We start from the raw sequence: 18220 nt of genomic DNA, 5'->3' as shown, positions 1-18220 counted from the left end.
AACAGGTCTGTCCCAGAACACCCCTTGGGAGGGGGGGCTCAACACATCCCCATCCGCAGCTCTCAGGATTGCCAACTGAGCCACACTTCTGGCTGCAGCAAAGGATCCATTCCCCCACTCTCTCCCGCTGCAGCAGGAGAGCTTAGCACAGAGCTGCATAAGCTGTCCCAGCACACAGGGCTTAAAAATAGCTGTATGAGCCCAGCAGGACCAGCTCCACAGCCCCCGGCTGCAGGCTCCAACCTCCACAGAGGGGCTCAGCCCCTGCCCCAGGGCTGGCAAAACCCTCAGAGGTCCCACTCTGGATGGGCAGTGCCCTGCTCTCCTCCAGCCCACTGCTCTGAGAAGGCAGCCTGGGCACTCAGGCTCACCCCACACCCCAGTGGAGCAGTGGTGGCTGTTTGGGGTTGGGGCAGCCCCCAGCAACGCTGCCTCCCTCCAGCCCAGCTGGCAGCCACGTCCCTACACGTCCCTACGGATGGGCAGATTAGAGCAGGCACACAGTAGACTGGAACGGCTCCCCCACCCCCCCCGCGGGATTAAAGCCCTTTAATCGTCCCAAGGCATTAACTCACACTGGGACCAGCCTAGTCTTCTCCATTAGTCCATCCCAGCTCCAAACCGAATCCCGTATCAGCTCACCACGGCTTAATTGCTCCAGGGAGACATTCGAACGAACTCAGACTCTAAGGTGTCTGCCCATAGACAGGGCCCAGTGTGCACAGCCACCTTCACAAGGGATGCTGCCCTGCCCTGCAGCCCCTGCCCCCAGGCCCCCCCAGCACCATGCCCTGGGATCCACGGCTCCGCAAGAATTTGGCCTCCAGCTGGACATGTGAAGTCAGGAAGATTTATTCCAGTAAACAGAATTTATCTTCATCTTGACAACACGACACCTGATTGCAAAACACAGAAACAAAACATCCACAGGAAGAATTTTCCACAAAATACATTAAAAAAAGAAATAAACTGTGTGATTGGAAAAACTCTCATTTTGGAGAAAGAAGAGAGTCTACAGAGAACCCTTTAAACTAAGCAGTGTAGGACACAAACCCTGACCGGCTCTGTCTCTGGGAGCAAGCAGCAGCACCGGGGGTGATTATTGCTTATTATTGCTTGCTGTGCTGGCTCCAGACACATCTCCTCTCCCAAAACAACCCTGGGGCAGAGGCTGTAGGACGCCCAAGTGCCTCTGAGAGCAGCTCTGTGGGCACAGGAACGAAGGGATGGGGTCATTGTGGACGGACACTGCAAGGTTAAGAGTGCCAACCCCAGGAGGAACTGCTGCGGTGTAGGGCTTGGTGAGAATCACCGAGAGCCTCTAGAAGGGGAGATGATCTGGGGGGGCTGAAACAGAGGTGAGCTTTGGGATGGGAGAAGGAGAGCTGGCAGAGGGGATGAGAAGCGTGGGGCACCAAACCCGGCCACTCTGAGTGACCAAACCTCCCCAGAGCTCTGCACACAGCCGGGCGCACAAAGCTTCACACCGGGGCTGGAGGAGCACCCAGGGCACCGTCACCATCCTCATCAATCAGGGATGCTCAGCGACCCCGAGCCCCGTCCTCCCCATCAGGGTGGTGGGGATGAAGGGGATGGGGCCGGTGTCCCTGCCCCGGGGCGGATTCACAGGTTGCTGAACAGTTCGTTCTTCTTGCTCCAGTCCATCTGCGGAGCCCGTTTGCTGGTGCGCTTCTGGTGCGCGCGCTCCTTGGCCACGGCCAGGGGGATGTCGAGGTCCAGCAGGGAGCTGGGCGCTGAGCTGCGCTTGTCCCCTTCTTGCAAATCGGGCTGTGGAGAGAGAGGAGCTCAGCCTCCATGTGGGGACTTTGCCCACCCCCCCCTCAGTCATTCTTTCCGCCCCTACCTCGCTGTGGGTCTCGCTGCCTTCAGGGGATGTAGCCAGTGCAGGGCTGGGGGGTCTCTCTGACACCGAGTTCAGCCGTGGCTCTCCACCATTTTCCTGCAAGAAGCAGAGCAGGAGAGAGAGGCTGAGGTTTGGAAGCCACCCCCGGGGCTGCTGCCATCCCTCATCCTTCCTCCCTGCACGTAATCCACTGAGAGCTCCGTGCTAATAAACACCTCCTGCACTGCCCATGCAAGGCTGGGAGGATTAAACCTGACTTCCCAGCTGCAGCAGCAGGAGGAGGGCTGTGGAATGGGGTGCTGCTTCCCTGAAGCACAAGGGCTCCTTCCCAGCCACAGCATCATAAGGACAGAGCCTATAAGTGATCTGCTTCCTGGGGGCCACTGCCTCCCACTCCCCTTCCCAGTGGCACCTGCTCTCATGTGACAGCGTGGGAGCCTCGACCCTGGCAGCCCGTGGGTCACCCAACCACCCACAGACAAAGGAAGGAGGGACATCCAGACCCGGGGGCTCCATGCCTACAGACCAGCATAGGTGGGATTTAGAAAGGACAAAAAGGAATTTATCTCACCTTCTCTATATCACCATTGGCAATGGGCTCAGGCAAGGGACCTGCAGAGAGGACACGGCGTCAGGTGGGGACAGGCACACAGCAGGGCTGTGACCATCGGTGCCCGTGGGCACAACAGCTCCGGGGCAGCCAACGTGGGCTGCATCCTGCCAGCAACCAGGGCAGGGAGGGGGCCAAGGCCGAGCCGAGGCTGGAGCAAAGTGAAGGACAACCACACACCCTCCGTTCGCTCCCTGAGCCATAAGCCCTGTCAAAGTGTAAACCACAGGGCAATAAACCCTGCCCAGCACACACCCCACAGCCACGTGCCAGCTGTGGGCCGGGCAGGAAGGCGCCAACCAACCCCCATCCCAGCACAATGGGATCCCCATGCCTGGCACCGGACCCACCTGCCAGGTGCATCTCTGAGGGCACCACCCTGCACTTCTTGAAGAACTCATCGGCCAGCACACCCACCACCAGCAGCTTGGTCTCATCGCCGCCCGCCTTGATGGCCGCCACCACATCCGCGTGCTGTTTGCCCTCCACGGGCGTCCCATTCACCTGTGGGTGTCACGGAGACAAGGGACATTCCTCAGCCCCCCGCGGATGCCCGGAGACGTGCAGGGATTAGCAGCACAACCTCATTAAAAGCAGATTTTCTCAGAGCGATTAGCACAGGGCTGCACGGGGAGCGGGGCAGTGCCAGGAGATGACGGCTGACCCCAGCACGGCGAGCGGGGGCAGCCCTGGACCCACACAGCCACCACACACCCTCACGTCTGTGCCCTCCCATCCCAGGACAGCGGTGCTGCACGGGGTGACAGGTTGATGAGCAGCATGGCTGCACCCAGGGGTGGGATGGCTCTGCTCTGAGTCACCGCCAGCACTCAGGGCAGGGGGTGCCCCAGAGGAGCAGCTCCTGGGCGCTGCCCGCCCATCCCGTATCTCAGGGACACGCCATGCTGCTGGCCTCCCATTGACCCCATCACCCACCTCAACAATGCGGTCCTGGGCTCGCAGCCCCGCCGCCTCAGCCGGTGAGTCGGGGTCCACAGCACGAACATACTGCCCAGGGCGGCTCTTCTCACTGTGCAGGTTGAAGCCGTACCCGTTGGGGCCCTTCTTGATGTGGCACAGCCGGGGACGCAGCTCCTGCGAGGGGACAGTGAAGGGATGGCTGTGAGATGGCGGCTCTCAGCCCTCACCCTGCTATGGCACAGGGCTGCAGACCCATAAAACCCACAATTGTGGGCACCTCCAGCTGGCTTTGGTGGCACCAAAGGGACCCCAGGTACTCACAGAGCAGCACCCACTGGGAGCAGCCCAACCTACGGCTGCAGCAAACCAGGACCTGCAGGAGCAGAGCAGCAGCACGTGGGGCGTTCACCTCCTGGTGGCACCAACCCAGCCTGACTCAGTGTCCAACTGTTCATAGTTGTAGATTCATGGGATCATTAAGGTTGGAAAAGACCACTAAGATCATCAATCCAACCCCTCCCCACTGACCGCATCCCTCAGTGCCACATCTCCATGGAGCTGAGCACCCCCAGAGGGCTCCCCTGCTCCACTGTGAGCCCCTGGGTGAAGAAATGGTTCCTGATGCCCAACCTGAATCCCCGGCACAATGTAAAACCATCACCTCTCATCCTACTCACATAATACATGCATAGTGATACTGTCTTGATCGTTAGCCCCCGATCACCGGTAGGGATTTCCCAGTGACAAAAGTCACACTGGAGTTCCTAAAATATCCCTCACCACGGGGTTTCATCACTTATCCTTCCCTTCGTCTGTCCTACTTTGGTACCCAAACCATCCCTGGGGACAGGCAGGAATTCCCCTCATGCATGCCCTGCTGCTCCTTACCCACAGCACACCCACATCACACCACGAAACTCCCTTGGCCAGCACTGATCCTGGGCTGGCACCAAGGACAGACACAGGGCGCTGCCGAGGGTGACACATTGGAGCAGCCACCCAGTGAGCACAGCCTGTGTGACAGCCCCACAGCTGCTATCAGCCCCGTCCCCGTTGCACAACACCGTGGGGTCAAGGCTCACCAACGCCCAGCTGGGGACCAAAGGTTACAGCAGGACGTGCCAGCAGCCAGCTGTGCCCACGTGCTGGCTGGGAGCTGCACAGTGCATCCCCTGCGCTCTGCATGGGATGTCAGATGGGGCTGCAACACAACAGCGTGGCTGCTGCAATGGTCCAGGTGGGCCATGATGTGCCAAGTCCAAAAAGCAGAGCTGACAGAGCCGGGAGGGAGCGGAGCTGCAGCGCATCGTGTCCCGTCCATGGCTGCAGGAGCAGCTCCAAGCAGGGCACACAGTGCCTGGTGTCGGAGGGACCCCAGCCTGCACAGCACAGGAACAGCAAAACGCCCGAGGTGCCCACAGCTCCCAGTGCTGTAACAGCACCCAATGAGCAGCATCTGCAGCCCCAGCTCACAGGAAGCTCCTGCAGCCCCGTGAGCAGCAACAAGCTGCAGGCAGCTCTCAGCAGCCGGCAGAAACACGGGCTGCGAGGACAGCCAGGCCAGCACATTCACACGGGTCCTGAAATCTGGCACACGCTCCAGGGCCCCATACAAAGGGGATGCAAAGCAGCCTCTTGCAGCATCCCTGTCACGTAGGGCCAGGCTGGAGCTGCTTTTCATGCAGCCCACTCCTGCTCCCGAGCACAGTTGGCTCTAGAAGAAATTTAATACATTTCTCAGTTCTGCTCTCCCTGCACAATGCACCCAGCTGCACTCACCACACCCCAACCTGCACCTGGGGGGCTCAGATGGGTTTTGCAGGGGAGAGCAAGCGCTGCATTCAGCATCTGAGCACTGTGTGCACTGGGCACAGCTGGCGCTGGGCAGCAGGAGCAGTGCTGCAGTGAAAGCCCGGCACGAGGAGCTGTATCAAAGCACTGCCGTGCAGCTGAAGCCTCCGGAAACACGGTGTGGGGGGGGGGTGCCACCACCCACAGTCAAACACCGGGGACAGTCCCATGTGGTGCAAAGCCCCAGCAGGGCTCAAGTTGTGTTCTGCCACCTGGGGCCACCCCCAGGACCCTAAAGCCATGCCCGCTGTGGGTGGGTGCACTCACGGGCGTCCTGAGGCCCATCATGTCCCCTGGGGTGGCATCCAGCTGTGGCAATGCTCCCTGCTAAAGGGGAGCGTGTCCTGCCCGAGGTGTTAAGCGCTCGGAGCAGCACAGAGCAGCACAGAGCAGGAAGGCTGACAGCCGGCCGCTGGCAACACGCGTCTCCAAGCCTGCATGCAAATAAAGGCCAGCCCTGCCCCACAAAGCAAACAGGACTCTGACACACACGGACTCGCCGTGCTCCTGCCGGCACCGATCCCGGGAGAATCCCCACCACGGGGCGGCCCCGCTCGGTGGCTCCGCTCCCAGCACCGTCCTGCGGCTCCTCCGGGTTCCCCAGACTGGGAACCGGCCCCAGCCCCGCGGCTTCCGGCGACCTGTTGTGAAACCACCGGGCTGCACCGAGCAGCGAGATCAGCCCGTGTCAGCAGCGTCACCGACTTCCTGCTCCCACACCGACAGGAGCTGTCAGCGGTAACCGCACGGGAACCGTCCCACCCCCGCACGGAGCTGCGCACCGAGGCGTGCAGGGCAGGGCGCTCCCCGGCCCCATCAGCCGCGTCCCAATGAATCCTTCCAGCTCACGGAGCAGAGGGCGCAGCACAGAAGGACTCGGTGGCCGGGGGGGACGCGAGCACTGCGCCATATGTCGGATGCCGTGGGAGCACAGCCTGCTCGTTCCCACGCAGCGTGTCCTGCCCTGTGACTCCAGCTGGGGCGACGTGCACCCTGCGGCCACCAGAGCCCACGGGCGGCCCGTGGGAGCTTTAGACAAAGGGAAGAGTCAGCGCTGGGTGACAGCAGCACCTCGCCCTGCAGGACAACAGCTCGGCACCGCGGGCGGGTTGCAGGAGCGGAGCGCGGCTCTGTGTCACGGCCTCCCAGGAAGCGCCTCGGTCGCAACAACAAATACTTGTTTTCACCGAGCAAACAAAAAGCGGCTTTATCCGCGGCAGCCCCGAGCGTCCCTTAGAAACTGCTGCGGGCAGGAAAGGTCAGCGGGTCTCCATTCCTCACCCCTCTGCAGCGCCCTGTTTGTGCAACCGCTGACTCCTACGTGCTTCAGACATTCTGAAACCCGAAGGGCTCCGCGTTCCTCATCCCCGCGGCGCGGCTGAAGCCGGGCAGTTCAGGGCAAGAGCGGCCGGCGCAGCACGACGCCTCCCCTCGCCAAATGCTATTTGCATTTCAGAGGCAGTTAACGCCAAAAGCCTCGGGGCGACCCGGCACCTGCTCTGTTCTCTTCTTTGGAGGTGACGACGCAGCGCTGGGGGCTGGAAGTGAGAACTCCCGGAAGGAGCAGAGCGAACAACAGCAAAACCCAAAGCAAAGGACACACGGCGGCAGGAGGCCGGGCCGGGCCGTGCAGCCCCCCGTGCTCACGCGTCGCCATCAAGCTCCCCCCCCGCCCTCCTCCCCCCCGCCACACGCCTGACCCCGTTTCGCTCCTGCGGCACAAGGACGGAGCGGGGGGGCGCGACCCGACGGGCCGAGACCTGAGCGAGGAGCGAAGCCCCGGGGGCACCGGGCCGGTCCTACGTGCGCCAGATGCCGCCCGCCCCGCCCCGCCCCGCACTCACTGTGTCTCCGTGGCCGCCCCGCTCCGCCGGGGGCTCCCGCTGCTCCCGGCCGTCGGTGTCGCCGTGTGTCCCGGGCGGCTCCTCGCGCAGCGGCTGCACCACGAGCAGCCGAACAGCCCCGGCCGCGGCCCGGATCCGCTCCACCACCTGCTGGTGACTCTCCCGCTCCACGTTCGTCCCGTCCACCTCCAGCAGCCGGTCCCCGGCGCGCAGCCCCGAGCGCTCGGCCGGCGACCCCGCCTCCACCAGGCGGATGAACTGGCCCGGTTTGCCCTTCTCGCCGTGCAGGTGGAAGCCGTACCCGTCGGGGCCCTTCTCCATGCAGCACAGCCGCGGCGCGGCGGGACCCGGCGGAGCGCAGCTCATGGCGGACGAACCGCGACCCGCGACTCGACGCTCTGCGCCCGCCCGCGACCGGCGGCGGCTTTTATACCGCGGGGCGGGGCCGGGGGCGGAGCCGGCCAATCAGAGAGGGAGGGGGCGGGCTCAGGACGGCGATAAGGCGGAATTATGCAAATAACGACCGGTTATGCAAATAGATGAGTGGGCGGGGTTATGCAAATGTAGCCCCGAGGGCGCGGGCAGCGGAACCGCAACGCGACGGAGCGACCCAACGGGACCCACCGGGACCCACCGGGACCCAACGGGACCCAACGGGACCCAACGGGACCACCCGGATCACACAGCATCGCACAGCATCATCACACAGCATTGCACAACATCGCCATTCAGAGCCGGTTACGGGGGCTACGAAACGCCCCGGGATGGGAGATCAGCGCGGGTGGGAAGGCAGAGCGGGAGGGGATGGGGGGGGTGGTGCCCTTTGGGGATCGCTCCTCTCGTTCAGGAAACGAGCCCCGGCCCCGGTAGCGGCGGTTGTAGCGCGGGGCTGCGATAAGAAACGAGCAGAGCGACAGGAAACACGGAGCTGCTGCTGCGGCCCGTCCCGACAACAGCTGCGACCCACAGAGCGGACGGGTCCTGGGGGGTCTGTACAGCCCCGTACAGCCCCGTACAGCCCCATACAGCTCCTTACATCTCCATACATCTCCATACATCTCCTTATAGCTCCATACAGCCCCGTACAGCCCCTTACATCTCCTTACATCTCCTTACGGCTCCTTACGGCTCCTTACAGCTCCTCACAGCTCCTGCAGCGCCGGCACAGCCCGGCTGAGGGTGGGAAGCAGCGCGGAGCCAAGAGCCGCTTGTGCTGAATGTCCGGCATTTTTCGCAGCCATGAGCCGAGGGGCGGCAGCTGATGCCATTGGTGGGAAGCCGGAGTTATTTGGGGAATGCTGGACTCCGCACCATGAGAACAGCAGGGGAGGAGGTTGGTTTTAATTTAACAGGCCGTGTTTATTCTTCCCCTCTCACCTTTGGACTGTCTGAAATGTGCGGCCCGAGCGCTGGGAGTTGGAGGGGGCTGCGGGCTCTTCCCCCGCTGCGTGCCCCACATCCCATTCCCCGCCGTGCTGTACGGCCGCCCACGTGGAGGGCCCAGGGCAGGGATTTCTCACACAGAGAAAAACAGGCAGATGCAAAGCCTTGAAAATATCCAGCTTTAATCTGTACACTTGCAAAGAGGGACCCGAGGGGGGCGCAGGGGTGAAGGGGGCTCTGGGGAAGGGGGCTCCTCGTGGGGATGGATGTGACCAATTGACCCCAAGTGCATCAGAGTGGTGCCCTCTGCAGCTGCCCTTAGCATCTGGAGCAGCACACCCAGATATTCCCCGTCTCCCTGCCCCGTGCAGCACAGTGCCCGGGGTGCGATGCCATGGGCCACTTCAGCCCCATCCACAGCCTGAGTGATGGGTTTGTCTGGAACGACTGGGAAGAAAAAAGCTTTTCCCTCAAAGGGAAGTAAATAACAATAGAAAAGCTTCCAATTTCTGCAGCTGCAAGAGGGGAAAACAAAGCTTTTCCAAAGTGCTGCGTGTACTGGAAGTGCCCTCAGCGGCCACCGGGTGCTCCGGGGGTGTCTGTATGTGGTGCCAACTGCAGCGGGATGGACAGGCAGGGACACCCCAGCACATGGGCCGGGCTGATGCTGACAGCGTGGTTGGGGAACTCGGGATGATCCTGGCACAGCCCCACAGGGCAATGGGATCCAGCCCTGCTCGGAGCCCTGCAGGAACAGAGCCGTGACCCTCTGCTCCACCATGGGCAGGATTTGGCCCTGCTCCTCCCATCCCACCATGCCCAGGGCAGCCGCTCCGTGCCCATCCCCATCAAAGGAAGGCGCAGCAGCCGGATCTCTTCTGCTGCTCCTCAATGTAGTCGTGGATCTGGAAGCGTGGCTCCTCTGGCAGCTGCACCGCTCTCTGCTTCAGCTCCCTGGGGACAGTGGGGACGTGTCACCCCTCAGAGACACCCCCTGCACTGCATCCCACCCAGCACTCACCGGGCGATGGCCAGGAAGGCCAGTTCCACATTCATGCCGGTCTTGGCGCTCGTCTCCATGAAGGGCACCCCATATTCCTGTGAGGGCAGCACAGACCCATTGGAGACCAGCCCCAAAACAGCACTCTGAGCTGCACCCATTGGCTGGACGAGGTCTGAGGACAAATGCCATCCCCTCCCTGCTCTGTCCCAGTGCTGTGCTGTCTGTGCTACACAGAGCATGGAGCACAGGAGGTGACACAGCTGTGAAGTCCCCAAGCTGTGTGCCAGGGCCTGGAGCACATGGAGTGCAGCAGGGAATGTGGCTGGATTAGGTTCAGGTGTAACTCACCCTGGCCAGTGAGGCTCCATCCTCTGTCCTCACCATCCTCTCACTGTTCACATCGGCCTGAAAGAGAGGGACAGCATCACCACTGTGTCTTGTCCAGCATGGGAGGTGTGGGGGCTTCCAGGAACTCCAGGAGCTGGATTCAGTGAGCCAGGAACACACAGTGCCCGGAGGAGAATGCAGAGCTCATTGAGCATCTGACACCTGTTGGTGTCTGGGATAGGGAGCACTCAGTACACAGGAGCACATCTGGTGCCCAGCATCGGGGCAGCCTGTACCAAGGACAAAACCCAGCTCCCAGTTGGAATTTGGGTTCGCAGAAGCATTTGAGACCCCAGGAGACAATGTGGGACACAGCTGGGAATCTGAGATCTGGGGACGTGCATCCAGGACCCAGCTGGACAACCTGTACAACATCCCAGACTGGGAGCATCCATACTGGGAACACCCCACACCCAGCGCTCAGCCCCGCGCTGCCCTCCACTGGCTGCTGGGAACACGGCCTCCTCCAGCCCCCAGAACTTTGGGGTCACCTCCGTGCCTGGGAAAGCCCAGCAGGGAACCCTGGAGCCCTGTCCAGTCATGGAGGTGGCATGTCGGGGAAGGGACGGTGTGGGGTGAGGTGGGACCTGGCCATACATGCACCTTATTGCCCAGCAGCATGATGACCACGTCCTTCTGGGCGTACTCGTGGATCTCTGTCAGCCAGGCCTGTGGGGACAGCAAGAACTGCACTGAGGCGGCGCCTTTGCCCCACACAACCCAGATGTCCCCAGCCACAGGGACAGACACCCTCGTGACCAGTGACAGGCAGTGGGGACACTCACACGGATGTTGTCGAAGGACACTTTGCTGGTGATGTCGTAAAGCAGGAGCAGGGCTGGAAGGGGCAGAGGGCGCAGATGCCGCAGGGCAGCGCACGTACGAGGCTCAGCCCCCGCCGACCCCAAACCCACCTTGGGCATCCCTGTAGTAGGCGTGGGTCACGCTGCGGAACCGCTCCTGTCCTGCCGTGTCCCAGATCTGCCGGGAAATGGCCGCGGTGAGGGCGGGAGGGGGCGGCTGCGAATTGCTCATCTGCTCCCAAAACTCACCTGCAGCTTCACCTTCACCCCATCCACTGCCACCACCTTGTTCTGCAGGAGAGAAGCACAGGAGCCCGTCAGCACGGTGCGCATCCTGGAGACGGAGCTGCCCAGTGCAGGGCTCTGCCTTCTCTGTCCCCTGCTCAGGGGATGGAGCCGAGCTGCCCAGGTTGCTTCAGATGTTGCTCATCTCCCAGGAGCTGCTGGTTCCACAGATGAGCCAGCTCACGACACTGCAAACCCCAGACACACCGACCTGCCCCACAGCTCCAGCCCCACGCCTGCAGCCATCGCCACGGCTGTGGGAGGTCCTGCATGATCTGCATATTAATGTGTACTTGTTTGTATGCTTGCTCGCTCTTATGCTGGTTGCCCAATGTAAATCTTTGCTCACACAGCACTGTGCCCTGGGAGCTGCTCCTGCTCCAAACCCCATTCCCACCAACCCCAGCACTGGGGTGTGATCCTTTGGGCAGTGAGTGGGGAAGGTGGCTCTGCAGGTGAAGCAATTGCTGCTGTGAATGCAGAAGCACGAGGACTTCCCTATAGAGGCTGGTGCAAGGGAAAAAGCAACTTGCCCAAAGGGTTCTTTCAGGGTCTTTTACAGAATGGCACTTGGAGGGATAAAGAAGTGGATAAAAAATTTGGTTGCCCGGAATTGTATGAAGTGGAAATTCAGGCAATAAGACGATGGCAGCAGTTGAGGGATTGCACAGAAAATGTGATGAGAGAAACCCAGAAGTGCCTCTGGAGGCTGGAAGCTGCTGATGGGCAGCGTGCCGCGCTTCCTTCCTTTGGCAGCGGCTGAGCAGGACGGGCTGTGAGGCGGCACTGCAGCCAACCCGGCGACACGGGGGGGAGGGGAGGTTGGATGGGTCTGATGGCCTCAGCAAATGGGATCCGCCGAGCAGAACTCCTAACGGGGAATGCTGGCACACACACCCAGAACTGGGGCAGGCTGCCACGCTCTCACCCGGAAATCTATGCCCACGGTGGCTATGAACGTCCCGGAGAGAAAGGCTCCGTCTTTGAACTGGAGCAGGAAGCAGGTTTTGCCCACGCCCGAGTCTCCGAGTAACATCACCTGCAAGATGGGCGCGGGGAGAGGTGTCAGCAGGGCCACCCCACTGCCCGACCCTGCGTCCCTCTGTCCCCAGGGCACATCCTACATCTGTAGGGCACCCAGCGGTGCAGCCCCACGGTGCAGCCCCAGGGAGAGGAGCAGAGTGGAGAGGGGAAGGGATCTGGTGGGGATGCAGCACTGAGAAGCGCCTCCTGCCCATCTCTGGAGCATCTCCAGCCTTGAACTGGCCATGGGTACAGGGCTACATGAGGCAGCCCCATACCCCACAGTAGGTGCACTCAGCCCAGGAGCTGGTGCATTACTTGGGCAAACCTTGCTGGATTCCCAGGGCCCTGCCTGCCACAAACACCAAAGCAAACAGGGCACCTTGTCCCCTCCTGCAAAGCAAACAGGCCCCAGGCAGGCACTGCCTCACTCCATCCCAGCACATTCTACACACTGCCCCGATTTTGCACTCCCCTTGTGCTCATCCACTGCAGCCCTTTCCCACACTGCACTGAGATGCTGCTTCTCTTGCAAAGTGAACCCCTGCTGCTCCTTCCTGTCCCTGCTCCTTTCCAGTGCAGTGAGATGAAGCAGATGACCCCAGGTTTCCCCCCAGCCTCCATTCCCTCATTGTCTCCCACCTTGCCGGCCAGCTCATAGTCCTGCAGAGACTCAGGGGGGGTCCCGTTGCCCCCCGCTCCGCTCATGGTGTGTCGGAGCGGAGCTGCGGAGTCCCGGCCCTCCCTCCTCCTCCTCTTCCTCCTCCTCGGGCAGCCCCTCCCGCCGTGTTGCGCCCCGGTCCTGTTACCGCCCCACGCGAGATGAGGAAGAGGAGGCGCAGCCGGATCCCTGCCCCCAGGGAGCACACGGGGAGAAGGGACCGCTCACTCCCAGCTGAGCAGCCACCAGCCCCACAGCGATGCTTCAGCATCAGAGGGGGCTGCGGATTGCAGGGTACGGGCTCCCCCTGCTCACCCCGAAGCCCACCCCGAGGGTGGGACACTCCAGCACTGCGCCCCCCTCCCCCCATCCTTAGCCCCGAGGCGCAGAGGAAGCCAGCAGAGGCCGTTAGCAGGAAGCCACAGGCTGCGGCGAGATGCTGCGCCTGTGTCTTACACAAGGTGGGTGTCGAGGTTCCTGTCCCCCTGCGGGACCCTCAGGCAGCACCCAGCGTCCTCCACGGCCCTTTGGGTCACCTTCACCTCATGCAGAACCTGGGAAAGCCCAAGTGTTGGAATGGAAGAGGTCCCGCAGGGATGGCCGGGCACGGTGCGTTACCTGAATATCTCTCTCAGCAAAGCCCCATCCGACCGCACGTGTTCGGGCTGCCGGAGCACGGCAGGCAGCGCCCCTCGAGGAGCCCTCAGCCCCTCCGGCTGATTTATGCCAGGACCACCCGCCCATCCCCACAGCATTCCTTCCGACCCCATCGTGGGCCGATCCCAGCGCTAATCCATTGGCCCCACCGGTATCAGACACTGCCGTGTGAGCCCACGGAGCAGCGTCCCCACTCCGCTCCCCCAGCCCGGGGCGGGCGCTGCGCGGGAGGTCCGATGGCAGAGATACGCCCACAGCAGCAGCACCTCCAGCTGCAGCCAGCCCTTCCTCTGCCCCTCGGGAAACGCCGAGAGATGGAACCTGTATTTCCAGTCTCGTAACTGCTCGGGCCGAGCGAGGGGACTTATAAGTTCTGTTCTCTGCGTGGCCGGGGGAGAGAGAGCCAGCCTGCCTTGCCCCCTCCACGTGGGGCTGCACACGAGGTCCTGAACGTGGGATCTGCTCCCCGGGACTGGAGCCGTGTGCCAGCCCTGCTGCCAGCCCCGCGGCAGCGCTGCAAATAGCTCTGGATGGAGGCTGAGTGTGTTTGCCAGCACTGCTGCCATCTGCCTGAGCTTCCAAGGGCCTGGAACTGCACAGCAGAGCACGGCCAGCTGCTGTGGGACCACTCGGTGAGCAGCTGTCCGGGAGCAATGGGCACAGCACCACTGGGAGCAATGGGCACAGCACCACTGGGAGCAATGGGCTCAGCACCACTGGGAGCAATGGGCACAGCACCACAGTGGGTTTCACAGCATGAAACCTCCCTCCACCCCCAGCAGCCCCAGCACAGCTCCTGGCAGCACGCAGCTGGCTGAGCTCTGCTCACAGTCACACAACCCCCTGCAGTTCTCCACTCTTAGCATCACTGACCCCAGTGGAGCCGTTCCCTGAAGGCACACGGTGTTACTCAGCCCGGCACCGACTGTTTGGTCCTTACCGTAAAGCCGATGCCCACAGTGGCAGAGAAGGAGCCTGGAATGAACTTGCCCTGGTCAAACTGGACCAGCAGAGACGTCTTCCCCACACCGCTGTCTCCAACCAGGATGGTCTGCGGGAGATCAACAAAGCGACATCAGCACATCGGGACGGAGGGTGTCCCAGCCCCGGGGCACAGCACGAGGCTGAGCCGCAGGGTTTGGGGAGGAGGAAATGGGAACATGTTTCCGGGGCTGCAGCAGATGCAGCGGGGGCGGCAGTTGCAGCCCGGCCCTGAAGAGCCGCCCCGCCGAGCCGCAGGTTGTTCCACAGGCCGCTCGCTGGGCGCTGCTCTGCGGCCAGACGGCTCGTCCCGCTGCTCTCTGTCCTTTGCCGGCTCCTTCAGCCCCACCGCCCACCTGGGGACGGACCCCCAGCGCTCAGTGCCTGCAGTGCATGAGCTCTGCCCCGGGCTGAGCTCCGGGCTCTGCACGTGGGAGAGGAAATTCGGTCTGCACAGCCCTGCGAGAAAGGGGGAACCTGGCAGCGCTGGGCCGGGTCCAGCGTGATTTAATGAGGAGCGACTCCCCGGGCTGCTGCACACAACAGCCGCTGCGTGTTGTCGAAGCACGGAGCCTTTCTGGGGCAGAGCTGCCCTCACGCTGCATTAACGCTGTGACACGGCGACGCTCTCGTTGGCGGCGCTGCATTTGAAGCAACGTGACAGAGTCACAGGGTCCCTCTGCCCCCCGTCCCATCGTGCAAACCCCCACAGGTCTCCTCAAGGGGCAGAGCTGTTGTCAGTGCTGTGCAGACGGCAGAGCCGGGCACTGCTATCACCTCCCGAGCTGCTGCTCCACATCCCAGACAGCCCCTGCTCCCACCAGCCCCGACCTTTCCTTTCTGTTCAGTGCCTGCCCACATTACCCCAATCCCAGGCCGGAGGGAGACCAGCGGTGTGAACACAGACGCCTCCCACCCTTCTCTGCCAGACCTGGGTGTTGCTTGCAAAGCTGTGCATGCAGACGTTCCCATCCTTTCAGGAAACCGAGGCACTTTGAGCAATTTCCCAGGGACATGAGTTAAAATAAACACTCTGCTGGCAGACTTCTTGCTCAGAAGTGGACTTGGCCCCATCCTTTGGGATGTGGGTGTTCCCACAGCTGCAGCCATGCCTCCACCATGCTCTGAATGTGCCATGCCAGGCAAACTGACCCCACAGCCCCACTCCATCCTGGCTCAATTACAGAGGGATGGAAGCAAGCTGCAGTGAGCACCAGCAGGCCTCAGAGCCCAGGATTTAGAGCACTTGTATAGAAGGCAGGCTCCCTATCTCTATAATTTAATGGAGGGTTTATAGCAGATCTGTAGTAGAGAAAACTCAGGAATTGCTTCAGGAGTTAATCATAGAGAGAGCTGGACTGAATGTGCCAGGAGAGCAGCAGCCCCTGCAGCAGGGAGCCCAGCTGGGAAGGGGAGCATCCCAGTAGTAGTTAGTGAGCAAAGAAGATATTCTGGGTCAAAGCGCCTGGAGAAGAGAGGTCTTACACAGCTGTCAAGGCAGCTTAGAGAGGTGCAGTTCCAGTGCCAGCCGAGTGGTATGAGACAGGGATAGAGCATGCACGTGGCTTTAGATTGCTCTTTCAGTTCAGTTTGGAGCTTAAACATGCAGTGGCTGGACCTGAGCTCAAACTGCAAACTGCAGCACACTTTTCAGCACACTTGGAATGTGATTCCTTGGTCAGAAACTGTATCTGCAGAGATATTTTCTGCCTCACATCCCAGGAGCAAGAGGAGACTTGCTTCTGCATGACAAGCAATCCAGCCAGCAGCGGCAGCAAAATCCCAAGGGAAACAGCAACTGCGGGGCTGGATGGTTATTTGCCCAGGCAGCTCCTCCACCTGGAAACTCATTTCCAACAGTGTTGACTCTTCACTGCAGCAGCTCCGTGCTGGAGAGGAGAAGGTTAAGAGTCTGCAAAGAGTCGGAGTTTCTTGAGTCATCCCTGGAGGCACGTCCCATGTTCTGGGTGCACAACAGAACTGAGTGTGGTATTATTGGTATTTTCCTGCTAATCAAGGGCTGGGCATTTTGCCCCGAGTAAAGTAGGATTTAAAATGGGCAGATCTGAGATGAGAATTAGACTGAGCTCCTCCCTGTGCTCCATCTCCCTGGAGGTGCCCGTGCCTGCACAGTCACACCTGGGACTGCAGGGAAGCGGTGTGAGGACAGACAGAAGGAGATGCGAGGATCCGGCAGAGATCGGCACCTCCCGCATTTCCTGGCGCTGCAGCGCGGTGCCAGGGCAGGGAGCGGATGCTCAGCTCCAGCAAAGCTTTCTGCAGACCCTGGGGCACAGCCCGGCTTTGCAGGGACGGCAGCAGCTCCAGTCATCCACCACGCAACGTGGAGTTATGAAACAATCCCAGGGACTCCGCGGAAAACAACGATTTTAAAGCACGGAGGAGAGGAGCGGAATCTCGTGGCGCTCAGCTGTTCCGGGGCAGGGAAGTCCCACCTCCTTCCTGTGGCCCCGGCGGGGAGCCCCGGGGTGCGGCTCCGTCCGAGCAGCGGGAGCAGCCGGGCGGCTCTGCGGGCTGTGCCGCGGGGTTTGGCCCCTTCCCAGCGGTTCCTCCCGTTCCGCTTTGCAAGAACATCGCCGAGTCTGCCGCCCCCCCTCACCGCCACCCCACTTCGGGACCGAGCCCCCCCGGCGGAACGGGGCGGCGGATGGAGCCCACGGGGAAAAGAGGGGAGAGAAAGAAGCGGGACGGAGTTTGTTTGCCAGAGGAGTTGAAGCAGTCACCCGCCCCGGCAATGACTCTCACGCCTCCCCAGCGAACCCCCCCATCACCCCCCCCCAGCCCCGCGCACTTGGCAGCTCCTCCGAGCACGCAGCCCCACCTTGTGCAGCAGCGCCTCGTTGTAGCCGGTGCCCGGCGAACCTGCGTTGCGGGGCTCCATGGCCGGGCTCATGGGCCGGCTGCGGCCGCCGGGGGGGCGGGGGGGGCGGGCGTGTCCGGGATGCGCCGCTCCTGCAGCACCGCGGACAGCGGCAGCGCCGCCTGCAGCACCGCGAGCAGCGCCCGGATCCGCTCCGCGCTACGGCGCGGTCCCGTCCAGCACGGCCCGGTTCGGTTCGATCAGCCGCTCCTTGGAGCAGTGCCCGGCTCCTCGCCGCTGCCGTGCCCGCCCTGCCCGCAGCGCTCCCCGGTCCCGGGCGGGGGAGGCAGCAGTCCGGCCCGGTAGCTGGCAGGGCCGTGGGATCGGCACAACCGCTGGTCCCGCTCTCGTTCCTTCTCCCACCTCCGCCGGCGATTAAATTGCGCCCTGACCCGCAGAGCACGGGGCTCCCAGCCCGAGCGCTGTGAGGTGCCTGGCCATCCCGGCAGCTTCCATTTGAAAGCACTGCGTTCAGAAAGCAGAGGTAGGAATTTGCTTGGAGAAAAAAAAATAATACTAACACCAAAAGTAACTCAAATCAAGTGAAGAAACAAGAGGGGATCTGTACCTCGACCTGGAGGTGAAAGTATCTAATTGGGATCTTCTTATTGACAGCTCTCATTAGAACAATCTGGTGCTTCTGATTAGACTGGAAACAAACAAAGCTCTGCTGGGAAACTTATTTCAGTTCTATTTCCTCGGTCCCCTCCTTCCGGAGCAGCAGACGGCCCCGAGCTGGAGGAGCAGACCGTGTTTCCAAGAGCCATCTGCACCCATTAAATTGCTGGTTTACTGTCTGTGCCTGACATTGCTAATTATATCTGCCCATTAATTCCTCTGACAGCAGAGATGGTTCTGCCCAGTTGGAGGATTGGCAACAACAGCAAGAAAATGGAGAAAACCAACCCGGTGTGCCAGGGGGGCTGGGGCTGGCCAAGGTCAGGAACCCGTCCCCAGCACGGAGTGAAGCCCCCAGAATAGCAGCGGGTCTGAAGCTGCAGCCCTGCTCACTTCAGCGTGGGGATTCCTGGCACAGCTCTGCTGCAGGAAGGGCTTGGAGGACGTT

At 61.7% G+C, this 18220-nt stretch overlaps 2 protein-coding genes across 11 annotated transcripts; both read right to left on the bottom strand.

The window, feature by feature from the left end:
• Positions 1 to 836: 836 nt before the first annotated feature.
• On the bottom strand, positions 837 to 7492 carry NHERF1 (NHERF family PDZ scaffold protein 1). The gene is made up of 6 exons (XM_015880339.3): positions 7091 to 7492; positions 3411 to 3569; positions 2825 to 2978; positions 2436 to 2476; positions 1865 to 1960; positions 837 to 1788 (listed from the first exon to the last, which is right to left on the bottom strand). The coding sequence occupies exons 1-6, from the start codon at positions 7454 to 7456 to the stop codon at positions 1624 to 1626; spliced, it is 981 nt and encodes a 326-aa protein (XP_015735825.2). The 5' UTR covers positions 7457 to 7492; the 3' UTR covers positions 837 to 1623.
• Positions 7493 to 8638: 1146 nt separating this feature from the next.
• Positions 8639 to 17796, bottom strand: RAB37 (RAB37, member RAS oncogene family). 10 transcript variants are annotated; one of them, XR_014936875.1, is made up of 12 exons: positions 17723 to 17796; positions 17116 to 17619; positions 14233 to 14343; positions 11849 to 11990; positions 10916 to 10957; positions 10778 to 10844; positions 10649 to 10701; positions 10467 to 10532; positions 9825 to 9881; positions 9495 to 9571; positions 9288 to 9427; positions 8639 to 9218 (listed from the first exon to the last, which is right to left on the bottom strand). XR_014936875.1 is itself a non-coding variant. In XM_085523146.1 (12 exons), exons 2-11 carry the CDS (start codon positions 17185 to 17187, stop codon positions 9322 to 9324), a joined length of 762 nt encoding a protein of 253 aa, XP_085379272.1. In that variant the 5' UTR covers positions 17188 to 17619; positions 17723 to 17783; the 3' UTR covers positions 8639 to 9218; positions 9288 to 9321. The 10 variants fall into 10 exon arrangements, 8 of the variants coding, with proteins under 8 accessions (XP_085379272.1, XP_085379271.1, XP_015735837.2 ...); XM_085523146.1 differs by having other exon boundaries at positions 11880 to 11990; positions 17723 to 17783; XR_014936874.1 differs by having other exon boundaries at positions 8639 to 9427.
• Positions 17797 to 18220: the final 424 nt, after the last annotated feature.

The sequence above is a fragment of the Coturnix japonica genome, chromosome 23 (genome assembly GCF_054131305.1).
Source record: "Coturnix japonica strain WE chromosome 23, WE-NBRP24, whole genome shotgun sequence".
NCBI classification, from domain to species: Eukaryota; Metazoa; Chordata; class Aves; order Galliformes; family Phasianidae; genus Coturnix; species Coturnix japonica.
This window is presented reverse-complemented; position numbering and strand designations above follow the sequence as displayed.